General features: G+C 52.4%; 1 protein-coding gene across 2 annotated transcripts; it reads left to right on the forward strand.

Moving 5' to 3' along the window:
• The first annotated feature begins 1833 nt into the window (after positions 1–1833).
• On the forward strand, positions 1834–16746 carry CXCR5 (C-X-C motif chemokine receptor 5). Of its 2 annotated transcripts, none has more exons than XM_074357065.1 (2): positions 1834–1946; positions 14024–16746. In XM_074357065.1, the coding sequence occupies exon 2, from the start codon at positions 14132–14134 to the stop codon at positions 15089–15091; it is 960 nt and encodes a 319-aa protein (XP_074213166.1). In that variant the 5' UTR covers positions 1834–1946; positions 14024–14131; the 3' UTR covers positions 15092–16746. The 2 variants fall into 2 exon arrangements, with proteins under 2 accessions (XP_074213166.1, XP_045371548.2); XM_045515592.2 differs by lacking the exon at positions 1834–1946 and adding an exon at positions 3953–5457.
• The last annotated feature ends 1203 nt before the right edge of the window (positions 16747–17949 follow it).

A 17949-nucleotide genomic window follows, 5' to 3' on the forward strand; every position in this document is an offset into this window, starting at 1 on the left:
ATTTCAGCACTGCAGCTTGGGCCCCAGGGAAGCCGGTGTTCTGGGGGAAACTAGATGTAGGCCATGGTGCTATCAGCTGTTCTAGAGGCCTCAGCTATGACAATATTTGTGTGGAGAGGCTGGGAGCAGTGCTGCGGCAGATTGGGAACTCCAGCTTGAGACACTGGCTGTGTCAGGGCAAACCATCTCAGTGTACGCATCCTCTGTAGCCTGGAACAGTGGTTCTCAAAGTGTGGTTCCCAAGCCAGCAACATCAGTATCACCTGGTCACTTGTTAGGAGTGAAAATTCTCATGTCCCACCCCAGACCTCTGGAATCAGAAACTCTGAGGGAGGGCCCAGTGATCTTTTTAACAAGATCTCCAGGTGATTCTGAGCCATGACGTTTGAGAACCACTTTTCTAGGGACGCCTTCCCTGTTTGGCAGCTGTGTTTGGTATGTCTTGGAACATCTTGGCAGGTCTGGTCTAAAAGCAGTCTTGTTGGAGTCCTACAGTACAGCACAGGGAACTACATTCAATACCTGGTAATAGCCAATAATGAAAAAGAATGTGAAAAGACACATATATGTATATATAAAACTGAATCACTACGCTGTACACCAGAAATTAACACAACATTGTACACCAATTCTGCTTCAAAAAAAATAGTAAATAAAAGCAGCCTTGCTGGAAAACAGAAATGCTTGGACTCCAGGCCCTTAGATATAAAACCCTATTCCTTCCACAGTTTACATGGCATATTCGTGCACAGGCTCTTATGTGTGAAGGCACGCAGGGTGCATCCTTCTTACTCTGTGTGCCTTTCACACTGCTGACTCGGCCTGGGTTCATCAATACAGTACATCCATGTCTGTGGCTGTGAAAACGTTCTCAAGCCACCCTGTATGTGAGTGTACAGACTTGCATGCACATGTCTGTTCGGCCTTCTGTGCTGCACAAACTGCTCCCAGGGCAGAGCCTGAATTCCACCTCCCTGGGTCCTCCCGTCACACATCTGGCTGGGGCTCAGCTGGACTCAGGAACCTGACGCGAGCACCTGACTCACTTTCTAACCCTGGGCCACACAGTGCACGCCAAGGCCAAGGTTCCCAGACATGCTCATGGCTCCTATAACCTTGAGGCAACCTTGATGCACCTACCCAGCACCTGTGGCTCATTTCCTCCCGCAGGACTCCTACCTGTTACCTAATGAGAGAGGAGCTACGCGTGGGTGCTGGCTCCGTGCTGAGAACCTTTACCACCCCGCTTCCTGTGTTGACTTGTGCTTTTGGGTCACTGGTGCCTGAGTGAACTGGTAACACTCACAACTACTTCCCACTACTGCCCGAAGCTCAGTTTCCACATGTGTGATAATGTGATAAAAATACCTAACACATAGACTGTTCAGAGGACGAAAGGAAGTAATGTGTGTAGAGTTTAGTACAGTTCGTGGCACGTGGTAAGTAGCTGAGAAACAGCCCCTATAGAGTTTAGGCAGAGTTTTCCCCTTTTGGTAGCCAGGTAAGTGCCTTTCCTTTGCAAAACTGAATCTCTGAGAGAAGGTTATGTTGGCTGGTGGAGAGACCTCGGGGTTTGGTGTCGATAGGCTGTCTTCAGACCCTGACTCTGCCTGTTACTCCCCTGTAATCATGAGGGAGGAACTGAGCCTCTGTCTCCTCACCCAACCTCCAAATATGGCTGGGGTGATGCCAATACCTCCCACACAAGGTTTTTGAGCATTACATAGGATTAAATGTTAAATTAGGTATAAAGTTTAAGTAAAATGAAATGTAAATATTGTGCGGCTTTGTGGATTGGTAAATGCTGTACAAATGTTATTGTTAATCTCCTAGCCTACAGAGATACCCAGCACTTCCTCAGGCTGCCTCGCTAGCTGGGGACCTGTGCTCTGTTCTGAACAGTTGGGAAAGACCCAGAGAAGGAAGAGAAGAAGATCTCTGTCCAGGTAAGAGAGAGAGCCAGCATCCCTGGGTGGTGAAAGAAGAGGGGGAGAAACCCGAGCCCATTCCCTGCACCTCAAACACTCTGCAGAACAATTTGATTTTTCTGTAGAATGTAGGAAATAAACGCCAAGACATACGATTGTCTCTAGTAACTGAAATAAAGACAAACTTAATCCATGAACTGTGAAGCAAATTACTGGGAAAAAGCCACCTGAGCTGATACTAAGTGCATAGACACAAATCTACTCTCATTAGAACCACCAGTGGTCATTTTGATGAGAAATGCCTGGAAAACAATTCCACCTCAGGTAGGCTGCCCGACGGATTGGGATTGGGATCCCACATGGAAGAAATATAAACAAGTTGCAAGTTGAAATAAAATTTGGGCTTCCTTATCTGGAAGCGTCCCCCTCATCTGATTGTCACATGCAGGTGGAATCCCTGCCATGTCATCTTTACAGTCAAAGGGTCACAGGCTAGGCATCGCCCTCCCTATTCTGGGGTGCTAGTCAGTCTTTACGGATTTGAAGATCATAAGATCGTCTTTTCTACCAGAGGCAGTTATTCTCAACCCTCTAAGGTAACGTTAGAATTCATAGTCAGGGTGTATTTACCTATTTAGGGCAAACCCAGTTCACCATCAAAGGCAGTGGCTGGGACAAGTGGGCCCTGGAAATCTACAATATGTCCTGGCATCTGGGGAGAAAGGAAGGGGCATCTGAATGGGGTGCAAGACGCACCAGGAAGTTAAGGGACTGGCAAGGAGATCAGGGGACGGTCACAGGTTTCTCTTCTCCAAAGAACCCAGGTCAGCCACTGAGAAGCTAGCAGATGCTTCACTGCCCACAGCATCGCGGCTGCAGCCACAGCCACGGCCAGCTGCTGCTCCTGATGAGTATTCCTGAGCCTCCTCCCAAACCCCTCCTCTGGGCCTGCAATACATCAAGCTGAGCGAAGAACTGTGGGAAGAATAAGAGAGGGGAGCAATTCCTACCTTGTCCAGTGCACACTTCAACCTCCCCCTTCTTCCTCCTGCTGCACCCCCCAACATCATCTTCATCATCACTACCATAACCACACCCACCGCATCTTGAGTAATTCTTTCCACACATTTTTTCATGCAGTCCTTATTGGCTCCCACGCCCCCTACCTTGCACCCTCCCCTCCAAGCACATCAGATCTCTCTATCCAAAGCTTCAGTGTCCAGCTCATGTCCTTCTTCCACGAAGTCCTCCCTGACCTTTGAGAGTAGTGGGTCTCTAATGGCATGAATCAGTGTTCTGTTTTTGGCTTTGTTCTGTCAATATTTTCCATAAAACTTGGATAGACCCAAGGATAGCAGGCTTATCTCAGTTGGCATCGCATCAACAGAGGACTGAATCAGGATTTCAAAAGTTTCCCTTTATCGGCTGAGATGACAGACTAGAACCATCTAAATGGAATTTGTCAGGTATATTGTCAAGGGAAATGGGAGCCCACAGGAAAGACGAACTTAATTGCAGTTATATAAGTATGGAACCTTGAAAAAGAAGATTCTTACCTTCCTATATTTTACCTAGTTAGATTATATCTAGACTCTTAAGCAGAAATTACCCAGAGGTCAAAGAACATGTTGATTAAATTATCTTGCGTTAAACCGTGATCTCTTGAAAGGAACAAATTTCTCACCCTTGGTGATGTTTGACTAACACTGGGTGACCATCTGATGAGGATGTAGTGACAGAAATCTTGCATTTGCTGGGGATGGGAGAGGGGAAATGAGGATGAACTGGTTTATCTTCCAGATTCCCTTCCAATTCCTACATGATTCTATGTAGCATATTCCTTCCTGATCAGTGTCCCTAGAGTAGCAAAAGCTAAGTGGAATATATCAACGGCCTGGAGGGGCGGGGATGTTGGGGTGGGTGGGGCTGGAATAATGGGGAGTACACAGCAAGCTTGGGACACAGGAAACACTGGGGCAGCTTCCTCTTGAAGGTTTCAGGACCGGAAGTGCAGGAGAGGAACCGTGACCCTCTGTCCTGGAATGCTTCCTCCTTGAAAGCTGTTGCTAAAGTCAGTGAATGAAGACAGGAGAGAAAGACCTCAACAGTAAAAACAGAGGCTGAAAACTCCTTAAGCTGTTGAAACCCAAGGAAGATGCATCTTCACAGGGATGAAGCGGAAGATGAATATGGAGGAAAAGGCGAAGGAGGGCACTAGAAAGGGTAGAATCCCATTGAATGGTAATTTGGCTGGAAGGGGAGGATGAGGTGGGGCAAGGAAACAGCATATCGTCATGTGTGAGTGCCTCTGTGTGTGCAGGCACTGGTTTTGTATCGTTGTGGACTCTTCCTGGATGAAAAAACAGAAAGTTGAGACTTGGAGGGGAAGTTGATCGAATTCTGCAAAGGAGCTTCTTAAAGGTAGGAGTCCACAGACAGGGCAGAGTTGAAGGAAAGGAAAGGGGTTCCATGAGCCTGTAGGAGTGGCAGCCTGTCACAGTAGAGAAAATGCTAAATATGGAGACAGGAAACCTGGGTTCAAGTCCCAGCTCTGCCACTGGTTAGCTATGTGTCCTGAGGACTACTCTCCCTCTCTTAGCCTCGGGGTCCTCCCCTGTAAAAGTCTACTCCAGCTGGGGAGTCTATGACATTAATGACTTACATGCCAACCAAGTTCATTTATAGCTAGAACATCATTATTTTTGATTCAGAAAATGACTCTTCTGTGACTGCTTATGTTTCGGGGCGGGGTGATTTGGGTAATTTCATTCTTGTCTTCCAGTAATGTTTTAGTGTTGTTCCCTTTGAAAATTTCTAACCTATCTCTTCTGAACTTGAGCTGGAAAGGGAAGGGGTTTTGCCCCTGCCTTTTGCCTGGGCAAAAGGATGGTGGTGAGTAGGGTGTCCGAGTCTGCCTGGGACTGAGGGGTTTCCCAGGACCAGGGGCTTTCAGTTCTGGTCACGCTGGGTGCTGGGTTGTCCTAGAGGCAAGAAAGATGAAGCCTTGGAATCAGCTTGGAGGAGAGGGCCTGGAAGAGCTAGCCTCATGTTCCTTTTCAACATGGAGTTTCCGTCAAAGCCCCCCGACTGGTGTGGTGGTTTTCATTACAAGGTACTTGGGAGGCTGGCAGAGATAAAGCAGGGAGAAGAGAGGGGCAGCCTTCATACCAGTCACAAGCCCCAACTGAGACACCTATTGCCAGGAAAGAAGCTGAAATGCTTGACTAGCACTGATGCTACGGGGATTTTCCCTTTTTCTTCAAAAAAAAAAAAAAAACAGAAAAGACCCAGTGGAAAAAAAAAAAAAAATGATGAGTTGTGAGACGGCCCCGGGTCCTACACAGCCCCAGAAGACAGCGCGCAGTTCATTTGTTTAAATTTGCAGCTGACAGCTGCCACCTCTCTATAGGCATCAGGCGGAGAAGTGCGCAGTATCAGACAGTGGCCAGTCTGGTGACATACGGCTATTACCATGAACTACCCCCTAACCCTGGACATGGACCTCATGAACTACAACCTGGAGGACCTGGTGAGTGGGGGACAGATGCTTATGGTCGCCCAGGATTCTAAGTATCCTGTGCCCAGAGCCCCAGGAAAAGGGGATAGCCGTAGAGTCCCCTCCCACTCTGGATGGGCAGACTCTAGGACAGGCTCATTGGTGCCTGCCTTTTAAGGCTTTATTTCTCATTCCTTGGGGGAAGCAGATAAGGAGAGCTGTTGCCTTAAATAGACATCCTTTAGAAGGGATTGGAAGTATGGGTTCAGCTCGTGCAACCTGACCCACTCTGGGACCTAGGACAAGTCACTTGGTCTCTCCATTCTTCAACAGGGGATCCTCTCCTTGTCTTTCGGGGCTGGAATAAGGGGTAATCGGGAAAGTACTTTGGAGGTTTTCTTAATGTCAGGAGGCTGGCATTATTAGTTGACCAATCAAATTATATTTATTCATGTCTTGCTCTGTGATTATTTCATTGAGGTATGACATTCTGTATTAGATAGAGAAGTTGAGAACCTGGTATTGGTCCCTCAAATAGCTTACAGTCTAGCCAAGAAGAAAGAAATTACTCACCAGAAGCTCTTAGACGATGCTTATGTGCTAAAGCGAGGAAGCGTGAGACCAGGTGGTCAGCAGAGGAGGGGACCCCCGTGGGCTGGAGTCAGCGGACACCAAGCTAGTGTCAAGTTGGTGGAAGAACTGCGTGTTAATCCTAGAAATGTCTTAGAGCATGTTGTGGCCTCCCTCAGAGGACTGGACTCTCTAGAGATAAGTATTCTTGGATGGGCTAAGAAAATGGTCCCCAGCATCATTCTCTACCACCCACCAGCAACTTTCCCATGAAGCAGAGTGGTCCAGTTGGCTTGGCTGTCACTGGGCCCCCGAAAGATGTATGTAGGGGGCAACTCAACCAGAGACTCCAGTGTATGTGGGCAGCAGAGGACTGCTTGTAAGGATTTTTGGAAACTTCTTTGTGTTTTTTTTCTCCTTTTCCCCCATTAGCCAAGGGCACCTCTAGGGAGAAAACTCTCTGAGCTGCATTCTGGACTGGATAATGAAGGATCCAACCCCTTTTTCCCATACCAGCCAGCTCTTCTGATTCTAAACTCACTCTGAGATGGTCTCTGACTCCCTCTAACTCCCTTGGCTGGAGTCTATACTGTAATTCCATCAACTGCATTCCCAGACTTGCTTGGAAAAGCCTGCCTCTCACTTGCCCAGATCCCAAGACTTGGAAGTACAAGTAGAACGAGGGGAGGTGTGGGGGAAGGGCTAACTGCCCAGAGTCTGACCTTTCAGATCCAATCCCCAAATAAAAGCAGAGCCAGAACCATCAGGCTAATCAGAACTGCTACTTAGTTTTACGGGTCCCAATGCAAAATGAAAACACAAGGCTCCTATTAAGAATTTCAAGAGAGCCACAGCAGAAGGCTAAACTGAGCCCAGAGTTCTTCTACACATAGGGCCCTGCGTGACTGTACTGGCCGCACGCCCCTAAAGCTGGCCCTGAGTGCCATCAGACTAAAACCCCACTGCCCTGACAAGCCAATGTGCTCTCCCCCTGGCCCCAGTCTGGGCCCCTGGCCTCGCCTGATTAGGTTACTGGGTATCTTCCTCTGCCCGTGGCTTCAAGCTGACCACGAGCCCTGACCCAGTTGGATATCACAATAACCAACTCAAGACCTGGCCGGTTCTGGCTTCTGAGAAACCTGAAGAGTTCCCCTAACTGCACGCCTCACTCCACTGCGTGACCTACTAGAGACAGGTGGTGGCGGGGGCAGGGGGACAGTGGGGCATGTCCTATATACCAAAGAAAACCTGCCGCCCAGGGAGAGAGACCTGGTGACTCACTTCATCTCACACCTCAAATGAGTGGTCTTGGGCCAGGTATCCCAGCGTGCCTGAATCCCCTTACCCAGGTCTGGCCTGGAGCGAGGAGTCCTAGGACCATCTTCCTCTTCCTCAACCAGCTCCCAGTGCCTCATCTCGCCTTCGCTCACCTGAGCTTTCTCTCTCCAGGGCTGTTGTCACCTCAGACGTGTAGACCCTCTCCCTCCACCCCCACACACTCCCAGGAGGACCTTGAGCAGTTGTGACAGTTCCCCCCAGCAGTGTCTCACAGCACAGGGGCCCTGGGATGGCAGGGCAGCAGAAGAGTCTTGTATGTGGTAGCTTCTCAGTAAGTATGTACGGATTTGTGCTGCTCTGCTGAGAGTCTTAACTCATCATTTCTCTCTGGAATTAGTCTCACTTCTGTTCTATTTACTTCGTATTCCCCTCCGTCTCCTTGTGCAAACCAAGGGTCAGTTCACTTTCCTAAAAAACTGGGTTCTAGCCCCAGTGTTGGCTGGAGAATTAGGGGTTCTTGACCATAAGCCAAGCACTGGGCATCCTGACTCCCCTTCCTCCTCTTGAATCCTAAGAGCAACCCAAGCTATCTAAAATGTCCATTCTCTTGAGATGGGATTCCCATTAAAGGAGGATCCAAACAGAAAAAAGTCTAGACAGCTATGTCCCCAAAACAAGAAGCCAGGTCCCTGGGGTGGGCATGCCAGGGACTCATCCTGCTAGGCAGTTCTAGGCAGACCTGGAACAGCCTCTGTCCATAGGAACCTTGATCTGAAAGCATGGACCTCCTCTCAACAGAACGAGGGGAAGGTCATAACCTACACCTCCAGCCCCACCCTGCACCCTAGCCAGGAGGGACACTACTACAGAGCCGGGTGAAGCTGGTTCAGCCCCAGGGCCTAGATTCCCCTGACCCCTCCCCAGGGATGACCCCCACAAACTATGACCTCAGTATGATCAGAGCACCATGGGCGGCAAAGGCCATTCACATGCACTGTCCCATTTCATCAAGGAGGTGTCAGAAAGAGGAACCAAAACCAGCTCAGGCTGCTTCTGGGGTTTACCTTGGGGGAGGGCAGGATCACCCCCTCCTAAACCAGTCAAAATTCCCAGAGGGACTGAGAGTGATTCAAAGGGTCAGAGATGAGGGAGAGACCCAGGGCCAGCCTGGGGAGGGGTCGGTGTTGGGGAAAATCTGGGCTCAGGCACACAGTCCACAGTCTCCATCAGGAATTCCTGCCTTCAGTGAGGACACAGACTGTAGCTGAGCACCCTTCTGGCAGAATGGTAGAAATATTGGCCGTGGCTTTGGCACTGAGGATCAGGACACAAGAATGAGTATTCTTTCAGGAATGATGGGACAAAATATTTCAAATCGGTACTGACACAGGAGATGGTTTCAAGAGGTGGCATTCTACCTGTCCCTAGGACTGTGTGGCTCTGTGTCCAAAGTGAAACTGATTTGGGGTGCTAAGGGGGTGCCTAAGGGCTCAGTGGAGAGGTAGGTGTGGTTTAACATCTCCCTGCCTCCCAGAACCACATGCAGGGTAGTACCACGTTCCTAATGGCCAAAACAGAGATGGACGAGGAGCCTGGTGAGCTTGCTGCTGAAGGGTGGGGGCAGGGAAAAGCAAGGGGTTGGGGGGATGTGATAAATGGCAAACCAGAGTCTCAGACAGTCTTCAGGGAGTGCAGGCCCTTTAAAGGAAGAATGAAGTAAGGGATACAGACCTCCGCCCTGGCTCCACAGCCCAGTCTCCTTCCTCCAGAGCCCCTCACCCCTTAAGCCACTGAAAGCTGGAGTGAGAGACATCCTGGCTGGCCCCACTCACAGCTCCTGACTCCCGGTTGGGAATAGCCAGACAGGGACATAAAAGGAGATGGAGCCTGTGTGGGTGCCCTATCGCCAGAGTGATGACCTGCACTTGTGTGGAGACGCCTCCTGCAGCCAGCATGACTCAGACCCCTGGATCCCTGGGGTTTGGCCTGGATGAGCCAAGCCCTCAGCAGCCCTGCCCCCTTCCTGGGGGCTGAGAAGCAAGGTCATGCAGGGGCATTCACTGGCAGCGGGACAGACAGGATGGAGAAGCTAAAGGCTCCCATCCAGGTGCTGAGCTAGGTGAAGGTGATGCTAAGAACCAGCTCAGCACAGGGCAGGGCAGCCAAAGGGTCGGAGCATCTGGGAGCTGTGAGCAAGGGGCATCTGAGGGCAGGGCCCAGCCTCCTTTCCAGGGAAGGAATCCCTTCCCACACACTAGGCCTCAAACATTCCTCTTCCTCCCAAGGGCCCCAGCTTGTTGTCAGACAGTTCTGCCTGTTAGAAGATTCTTTGTCCTTTGACTGAAACACCCTCGATCCCATCTCTGCCCATTCCCCCTGGTCTGCCCTCCAGGAACCTCACACAATAAGCCCATCCTGCCTTCTTGCTGTGGGACCTCTTTCCAGTCCTTGAAGAAGTCAGCTTTCCCGGCCTCAAGCCTCCTCTTCCCTGAAAACTTCCTCCCAGAGTGGGGATTTCCAGACCCCTCAGCATCTGGTCACCCTTGTCCAGACCAAACAAACCAGGTTGGTGCCAGCCGCCCACCTACAGGTTTCTATTCACCTAGATAAGGTAACAGAGCCCGCCTGGCAGCCACGTCACCCTGTTGACTCATCTGAATCTTGCAGTCAACAAACTCTCAGGTCTTTTTCTCACAAACTGTTAAGTCAGGTCTTCTCCAACTTGTACCCGCACAGTTGAAGTTTTAAACCCGAGTCTAGGTCTTGACATTCTTCTTTACCAATTCCAGCTGGTCAGTTTAGGACTGTAGTTCCAGGTCGTGGAGAACTGTGCCTTGTCTGAAAGTGTCCCCTAGCTGTGGCGTCCAAGACAGGGCTGAGAGGGTGGATGAGGAGAGGCTCCAGGACAGACCCCCTGAGGAGGGTCTTAGACACGCCCTGCCCGACCTGCTGACCCACATTCCCAGCCAGCAAACGTTTGCTGAGCTTCAGGCTGGCCGGTGCGGGGCAGTGAGGCAGCCTCATTATTTGGAGAAGTCAGATGAGGCTTGGAGATCTTCATTATCCAGGGAGGGAGGGGCCTGGGTCCCACAGAGGCTCCTGAGGAAGGAAAGAAGGGAGGGGTAGAGGGGGGAAGGGAGGGAAGGAAGAGCAATGTTTGTAATCCCAAGTACTTTGGTCTCTTCCCCCTTGCCCCCTTCTCCTGGCACCTCAATACCAGGACACAGAATGTTCCAGCCCCTACTCCTACCCTCTCCCCAGGTCTCACAGCAATTTTCTGCCTAGATTCTTGGCTCTGTGCTCAGCTGCAACCCAGTCTTTGTGGTTCCTTGCCTTATTTGTGGCTCGGGTCCCTGGCCTCTGTGTAGGCTGTGGTCCACTGGGCACCCATCTGAGCCGATGCTGTCATGGCCCCGCCTGGCACGTGTCTAAGTCTATACAGGGTGCCTGCTGCTGTCAGAGTGTGTGTGTGCCTGAGGGCCATGAGTTCCTGCAGCTTCTTGAGTCAAAGAATGAGTGAGCGCTCAGCCAGATCACCCACAGTGTGCTCCCTCGGGGTGTGAGTCTTGGAGGGCCCCCTTGTATGCCCCACCCCCTACGGCATTCAGGAGTCCGGATTCCTAACTTCTTACCAGGCCAGAGTTGACCTTGCATGATTACCTCTCTCCATGATTTGGGGAAGGGTAGGGGTGCCGGATCCTCTGGGTGTGGGAAGTGGCTTTAACACGTGCCACTCCCGAGCCCCCAAAATGTCTGTTTGACACCTTCTGCCGAAAGGTACCGCCATCTCTCAGCACCCTTCAAACCAGCTTCCTCCCATCTTCTTCTCTCTGCCTGAGCACTCTGCCAAACAAATACCTCTTGGCAAGAAGGAAGAGACAGTCCCCTACTCCCAGCCCTCCTCTAAACCCGGGTTCTCAGGAGATGGGTCTAGGGACGCGTCTCTCTGCGTTGACTTTAAATGAGCAACAAATCAATCAACCTGGATGCCTTCAAGGGTAGGACCTGAGTGGGTGTCATAAATGGCCTCTGGGCCCAGACAGGCTGGCTGCACCTAAGCCCTCCACTGGGCAGAGGGACAGCCAGGCTCCCACCACGTGGCAGGTGGAGTCCAGCCCCACAGACCGTGCCAAACTGCATCTCTTCTCTTTCTGTCTGAATCCCTTTGCTCTGCATGAAGACAGCTCATCTCACTGCTCCTCCCCTAACTTCTGCTGAATTCCTGGATAAGTCAAATGGTTGTATTCAGTGATGATATTGGAAATAGCTCCCAATATGTATAGAGAACCCATGATAAGCTCCAGGCTGTCGAGAGCACTGGGAGGAGGCAGGAACTGAAGAAGATTACGGGGTGTGAGTCTCTGCTGAGGCACAGGGAGGAACTTGCCTGAAGTCCCAGAATCCGAGGGCCTTCTCTGGGAAACTGCTCTCCGATCAGTTCAGCGCACATCTGCTGCGTGTATGTCCAGCGTGTGTAAAACACATGGCCTTGTGAGGGGGACACAGAGGTCTGCCTCCAGGAGTTCACCATCTAGTGAGGTAATGGACCTCCCAACCCTGGTGCTGTAATAAAGGCACTCGTGACGAAAGAAGAGAGAACGTAATTCCAAGTGGAAGAGCTCGGAAGGACGTAGGAAGCTGGGATTGAGTGGCACCCTGAAGGAAGTGTAGCAACAGTCCAACTTGGGAAGAAAGGACCGACCGCTCAGTGAAAGGAAGAGTTTTGGAGACAGGACTGTGTTGGGGTGATGGGGGCAGGTGGCCAGTAGAATGATGAACTTGAAGGATAGGGTAAGGGGATAAAGTAGAAAACAAGGTTTGAAAGGTCAAGAGGAATATACATTTTGCAGAAATTTAAACTCCCCTATGAGGGGGATTTAAATCTCCTCCTGCAAGCCCACGATTTTCAAGTGAAAATAGAAAAATTTTCTTAAACAAAAGCTTACATGTGAAACACCACATAAGACAAGAGTGTCTGGTTTAAAGGCAAGGAGGGAAGACTGGAGACTCCCTCCCCACCTGCCGCCTAAGGCCCTGTAAAACCTGCAAAGAAGGTCCACGGACTCATGCTGTATGGGAGGCCCCACAATTAGTTCTGAAATTTAGCAATGTAAGGTAAACATCTTTCCCTAAGAAAACATGCCAATAAACCTTTTTACTTTTTGAAAGCTGCATTATATTCTATTGCGTGAATGCAGAGGTTGGCACACTCCAACCTTCTACTGATGAACTTGATCACAAACATGACTTTTTCTTATAATAGTCTTTGCTGCTAAACATGAAATTGCGGGGGGAAAGGTAACGGGGAGCCAGTAAAAGACTTTAAGCAGGACACTGATGTGATAGGATTCATGGGTTGGAAGACTCATCCTGTCCTCTGTGTAGAAGATGGACAAGAGTGGAGGTGGTGGGAAGGTGACCCGAGGAGAAGCAGTAGTTCTGAGCGTTAGGGTGAAGAAGGACTGGGGCTACGGCAGAGAGATTCTGGGATGGGGTGAGCCTACAGCTCTTCACTGAGGCCCCTGCTGGTGTGGGACCCTCCCTCTCCAGGAAGGAGGGCAGTGTGAGACCACCCACAGCCTGGGTGCTGAGTACCCTCTCCCATCCTCTCTCTCTCCCTGGGGCTCATTGCTTGTAGAAGTTTGAACCCACCTAAATTGGTCACAGTGGGTTTTGAAATGCTGTGGAGAGGGGTCTGGTTAGAGGAGGGGTGGGAAGAACAGTGCCGGGAACTGAGGAGAAGCAGGTGCAGGCGGACAGCTGTGAGTGAAAGGTATGAAAACAGGCACCATGTCTTCCTTTGCGGTTAGCTGGGTAAACAACCTGAGTGCCGGGGGGAGGGGAGGGCAGCAGGAGGAGGCCTGGGAGGAGTGACTTCCGGAGACAGACTGGGCACATCCCCTTCACTTGGACCCCCCCACCCTGCCTGGTATCCCCGAGCCTCCCTCACTTCCTTCTGTCTCTCGCCTCTGCCTCTGGGCTTTTTGCTTCTGAAGCCTGCCTTGTCTGCAGAGAAGGGAGCAGAGTAAGGAGTTTGCTGGCGATGGGGAGTAGGAGGGAGGGAAACCCAAGAGATGCTGCGTAGTGGTGGACCCCTTGGCTGTGAAGTTACAGCAGCGTGGGTTCGAGCAGACCTGATCTTTAGCAAGACACATTGGTAAAACAGGGATATTACATACCTTGAGCTTGTTGCGCAGATTAAACAAAACAGGAGGCTGTTACTATAATTTCAGTTATAATGAAGTCAGGAATGGGGGACAGATCAGGAGGAAGCCAGCAGGCTATATCAGCAGCCCCGCTTCCACAGGAGGTTTCAGTGCCCTCCGTTCTGTTCCGAATTGGAACAGACAGCGCCTTGTCCCAACCAAATCCATTCCCAAAACTGAAGTCCTGATGCCAGCCCCCAAGCCTGCAGCTTTCCATACCTGAGGACACATAAATGCAAAATAACTTACAGGTGCCCAGCCCTTCAGAGTTTACAAAGCACGTCCACACCAAATATCCCCCTTCATCTCTTTCTCTGTCCTGTGAGGGAGCAGTTACTTGGACAGACAAAAACAAGTTGGAAAAGGTGAAGTGATTGGTTCAAAGAACATAAAGGGAAACTGGGATTTGGTCATTGGGCATACTGGGGAGTGCAGGGACAAAAGCTGGGTGGGGTGAGGATAAATCTACAAGGGAGTCAGGGTCCTTCTCTGAGAGGAAAGATGGGTTCTCAGTTCCCCCTACTCTTGTCTCCTCGCCCTTGCAGTACAAGGAACTGGGCAACTACAATGACAGTACGGAGACCCCCGTAGTGGAAAACCACCTCTGCTCCACAGTCGAGGGGCCCCTCCTGACCTCCTTCAAGGCTGTGTTCATGCCCGTGGCCTACGGCCTCATCTTCCTCCTGGGAATGATGGGCAACATCCTGGTGCTGGTGATCCTGGAGCGGCATCGGCAAACGCGCAGCTCCACCGAGACCTTCCTGTTCCACTTGGCGGTGGCTGACCTCCTGCTGGTCTTCATCCTGCCCTTCGCTGTGGCCGAGGGCTCCGTGGGCTGGGTCCTGGGCACCTTCCTCTGCAAAACCGTGATCTCTCTGCACAAGGTCAACTTCTACTGCAGCAGCCTGCTCCTGGCCTGCATCGCTGTGGACCGCTACTTGGCCATCGTCCACGCCGTCCACGCCTACCGCCACCGCCGCCTGCTCTCCATCCACATAACCTGTGCGACCATCTGGCTGGCGGGCTTGTTCTTCGCCTTGCCAGAGATCCTCTTCGCCAAGGTCAGTCAGCCCCACCACAATGACTCTCTGCCACGCTGCACCTTCTCCCAGGAGAACCAAGCCGAAACCAATGCCTGGTTCACCTCCCGCTTTCTCTACCATGTTGGAGGATTCCTGCTGCCTATGCTGGTGATGGGCTGGTGTTACATAGGGGTGGTGCACAGGCTGTGCCAGGCCCAGCGGCGCCCTCAGCGGCAGAAGGCGGTCAGGGTGGCCATCCTGGTGACAAGTGTCTTCTTCCTCTGCTGGTCACCCTATCATGTTGTCATCTTCCTGGACACCCTGGCAAGACTGAAGGCTGTGGGCAATAGCTGTGAGCTGAACGGCTATCTCTCCGTGGCCATCACTGTGAGTGAGTTCCTGGGCCTGGCCCACTGCTGCCTCAATCCCATGCTCTACACTTTTGCGGGCGTGAAGTTCCGCAGTGACCTATCACGGCTTCTGACCAAGCTGGGCTGTACCGGCCCTGCCTCCCTTTGCCAATTCTTCCCAAGTTGGCGCAAGAGCAGTCTCTCGGAGTCAGAGAACGCCACCTCCCTCACCACCTTCTAGGTCCCAGCCCCACTGTGTTTCTGCTTTCCTTGGGGCAGGCAGTGATGCTGGAATGCCTTCCAACAGGAGCTGGGATCCTAACAGTTGACCTTGGCCAGTGTCCTTGTATGAGCAGCTGGAGGAGCCAACCCCTCTTTCCAGGACATCCTTGCCAGCTCTTCTCCCAGCCCCGTGCCTAGGATGGGGTCCAGGGAGGGGATAGCAGCCCAAAGGCAAAGCAAAGGCTACCTGTGCCCGGCTGCATCGGGGCTGAGAGGACCACACTCGCCTTCTCGCATCCTAACCAGCCAAAGATCAAGAAACAACTTTTACTTCTGCCCCTCCCCTTAGGGAAAGTCAACCTCTCCCAGAACATACTCCATCATCTTATGGGCCACTGACCTCCACATCCACCCACCTCTCCTGCTAAAAGAAGCTAGAAGCTGAGCACCAGGGATGGATGGAGGTTAAGGCTGAGGAAAGGCCATCTGGCAACAGAGGGTGGCCTTAAAGTGTCCCGGTGCCTAACAAGCACAGACATTCTGCCAGGCCACCAGCCCAGAGGCATGTTGACCAAGCAGGAAGCTCAGACTGTCCCAGCCCGGGTAGCTGCCCTGGGCTCTGACCAGAATGGCGCTGGGCCAGCCCCATGTCACTGGGCCCTGGGAGGTCTGCAGACTGAAGGCAGACTCCAGGCACCCTCAGAGACCACCCAGTGTCCTAGGGAAGAACTAAGGCCAGCAGAGAGGAGCCCGACCAAGGAAAAAAGAGATTCTCCTTTCCCAGCTCCAAGGAGGAACAAGTATAAACCAAAGCCAGCTGTCTTCCCTGCCCAGGGAGGAGAGCCCCCAGCGTGGGCCTGAGGCGGCAGGGTCTGAGGCCCTGTGGGTCCGGGCACTGATAGGGAAGGAGGCAGACTCATTTCTCCCTGCCCCTCTCCCCCACAAACTACACAGCCAGGGGAACAGAGAGGATCCGACCACAGCAGAGGGCGCCAAGAGTCAGAGAAGAGGTGGGGACCTCCTGAGGAGAGAGACAGACTAAAGAGGCCTCTGGGGGTCATGTCATTCAGCTCCCACCCGTAGGCCAGGCCATCTCACTGAGCCTCAGCACGCACCACGCGGCATCCCCTTGGCCTAGGTAGTGTGACAGGCACGCCTGGGCAGGGAAGTCCCCAGGCTCCAGGAAGCTGAGAGGGTACTACTCTGATGAAACCAGAGGAAGCGGCTCCTCGCCTGCCTGCCCCTGCCCCCTGCCTGGGGAGGGCTCTCCCTCCCTCCTCCCCAGCCTCTGGTCTGACCAGGGTGGGGACATCAGCGACCCCTGCACTTGCTGAGGGCACACATCAGCCACCCAATCCCACTCAAACCAGTCAGCCAAACCAGTCTCCCTAGGAGGCCCCCCAGGAGAGATCAGAGCTATGACCCAGGGGTCTGTGTCTTCACCATGGAACACTGGGGAGGCCCTGGGGCCCCCTTTTCCTCCCAGCATCTAGTAGTAAGCTGGGCAGTGGAGGCACCAGACATGGAAGCAAGAAAGCAAGAAGCCGGATTTTTAATTTTCTCTTTTTAATAAAAAGGCACCTATAAAACAGGTCAATACAGTACAGGCAGCACAGAGACCCCCGGAACAAGCCTAAAAATTGTTTCAAAATAAAAACCAAGATGTCGTCTTCACATATTGTATTTATATATTTATATTTATATATATATATTTATATAATGGTACAAAATGGCTGGGGGTGTGGCCATGGATGGAGGGAAGTAGGCTGGCCTGTGGAGTTCACCTTGGAAAGCTAGTCTGGTGGCAGAGGTGGAGGGAGAGGAGAAGGGGGAGGGCACTGGGCCCTTTTCGTACTGACCCCTTTCTCCTCTGGGCAGGAAACATTGAGAGTCAGTTGGAGAGTCTTGGGTCAGGGACGGGGGGCTCATGGGCACAGGGCCCAGGTTGAGACAGGGCAGAAAAGTGTCTGGCGGGAGGGATGGAGGGCAGGTGGCCCCCGAACCCGGAGGCCCAGGCCCTGGCCCCTGGGAAGGACTGGGGGAGGCAGGAGCCCACAGCCAGCCCCGGAGGAAGCGCTTGACCTACTGACAGTGGACCGAGGGCAGCACCAGACTGGGAGAAGTGGGGACAAATTCCCTTTGTATCACAGCTGCCAATGGGAGACCAGGCCCTCAGATCAGGAAGGCTGGGGACGGGGCCACGGCAGAAGACACCTTGTCTAGAAATGGCCCTTGGCCCTGGAGGCAGGGTACGAAAGGCCTCAGCCAGGGAGCTGCCCTGCCACCTCACAAGGCAGAAAGGAAGTGAGAAAAGGAGAAGTGTTTTACTCCTGGGGCCAAGAGGGCAAAACACCCAATCATGTATGGCTTCAGCTCTGACCAGAGGCGGGTGGGGAGCTCTTATGGGAAAGAGCCGGGGGCCGAGGGGAAGGCAGTGGCTGCGCCTGGGTGGGCACAGAGCCCTAGGCAGAGGGACCTTGCCAGTGATTGGGCAGGCAGAGAAGTGGATGCTCCCTGCTCCGCGTCCAATACTTTCTCTTTTCCATCCTCAGTGGGTGGAGGCTGGAGGGAGACAGACTGACTTGGCCAAACCCTTTTCCTCCTCCTTTGGTGATAAGTCAGTGGCAGCCTCTGGAAGAGTCAGGGCCCTGGGGGCTACCAGGCCCAGGGCCACTGCAGCAGGCACAGGACCAACCTGGCCCCCGTGGCCCTCCTCCATGGCTCCACACAAGGGGGCCACAGAGCCTCCGCCTCTTCCTCCTTTCCTTCATCCCAGACTGGGGGCCAAGGACTTCAAGTTCTGGCTAAGATGTAGCAGCAGGGGACACTAGACATCCACAGCTGGGAAGCCAGGGCCCCGTGTCACCTGTGTGGGGA

Source organism: Camelus bactrianus, chromosome 33, assembly GCF_048773025.1.
Source record: "Camelus bactrianus isolate YW-2024 breed Bactrian camel chromosome 33, ASM4877302v1, whole genome shotgun sequence".
NCBI classification, from domain to species: domain Eukaryota; kingdom Metazoa; phylum Chordata; class Mammalia; order Artiodactyla; family Camelidae; genus Camelus; species Camelus bactrianus.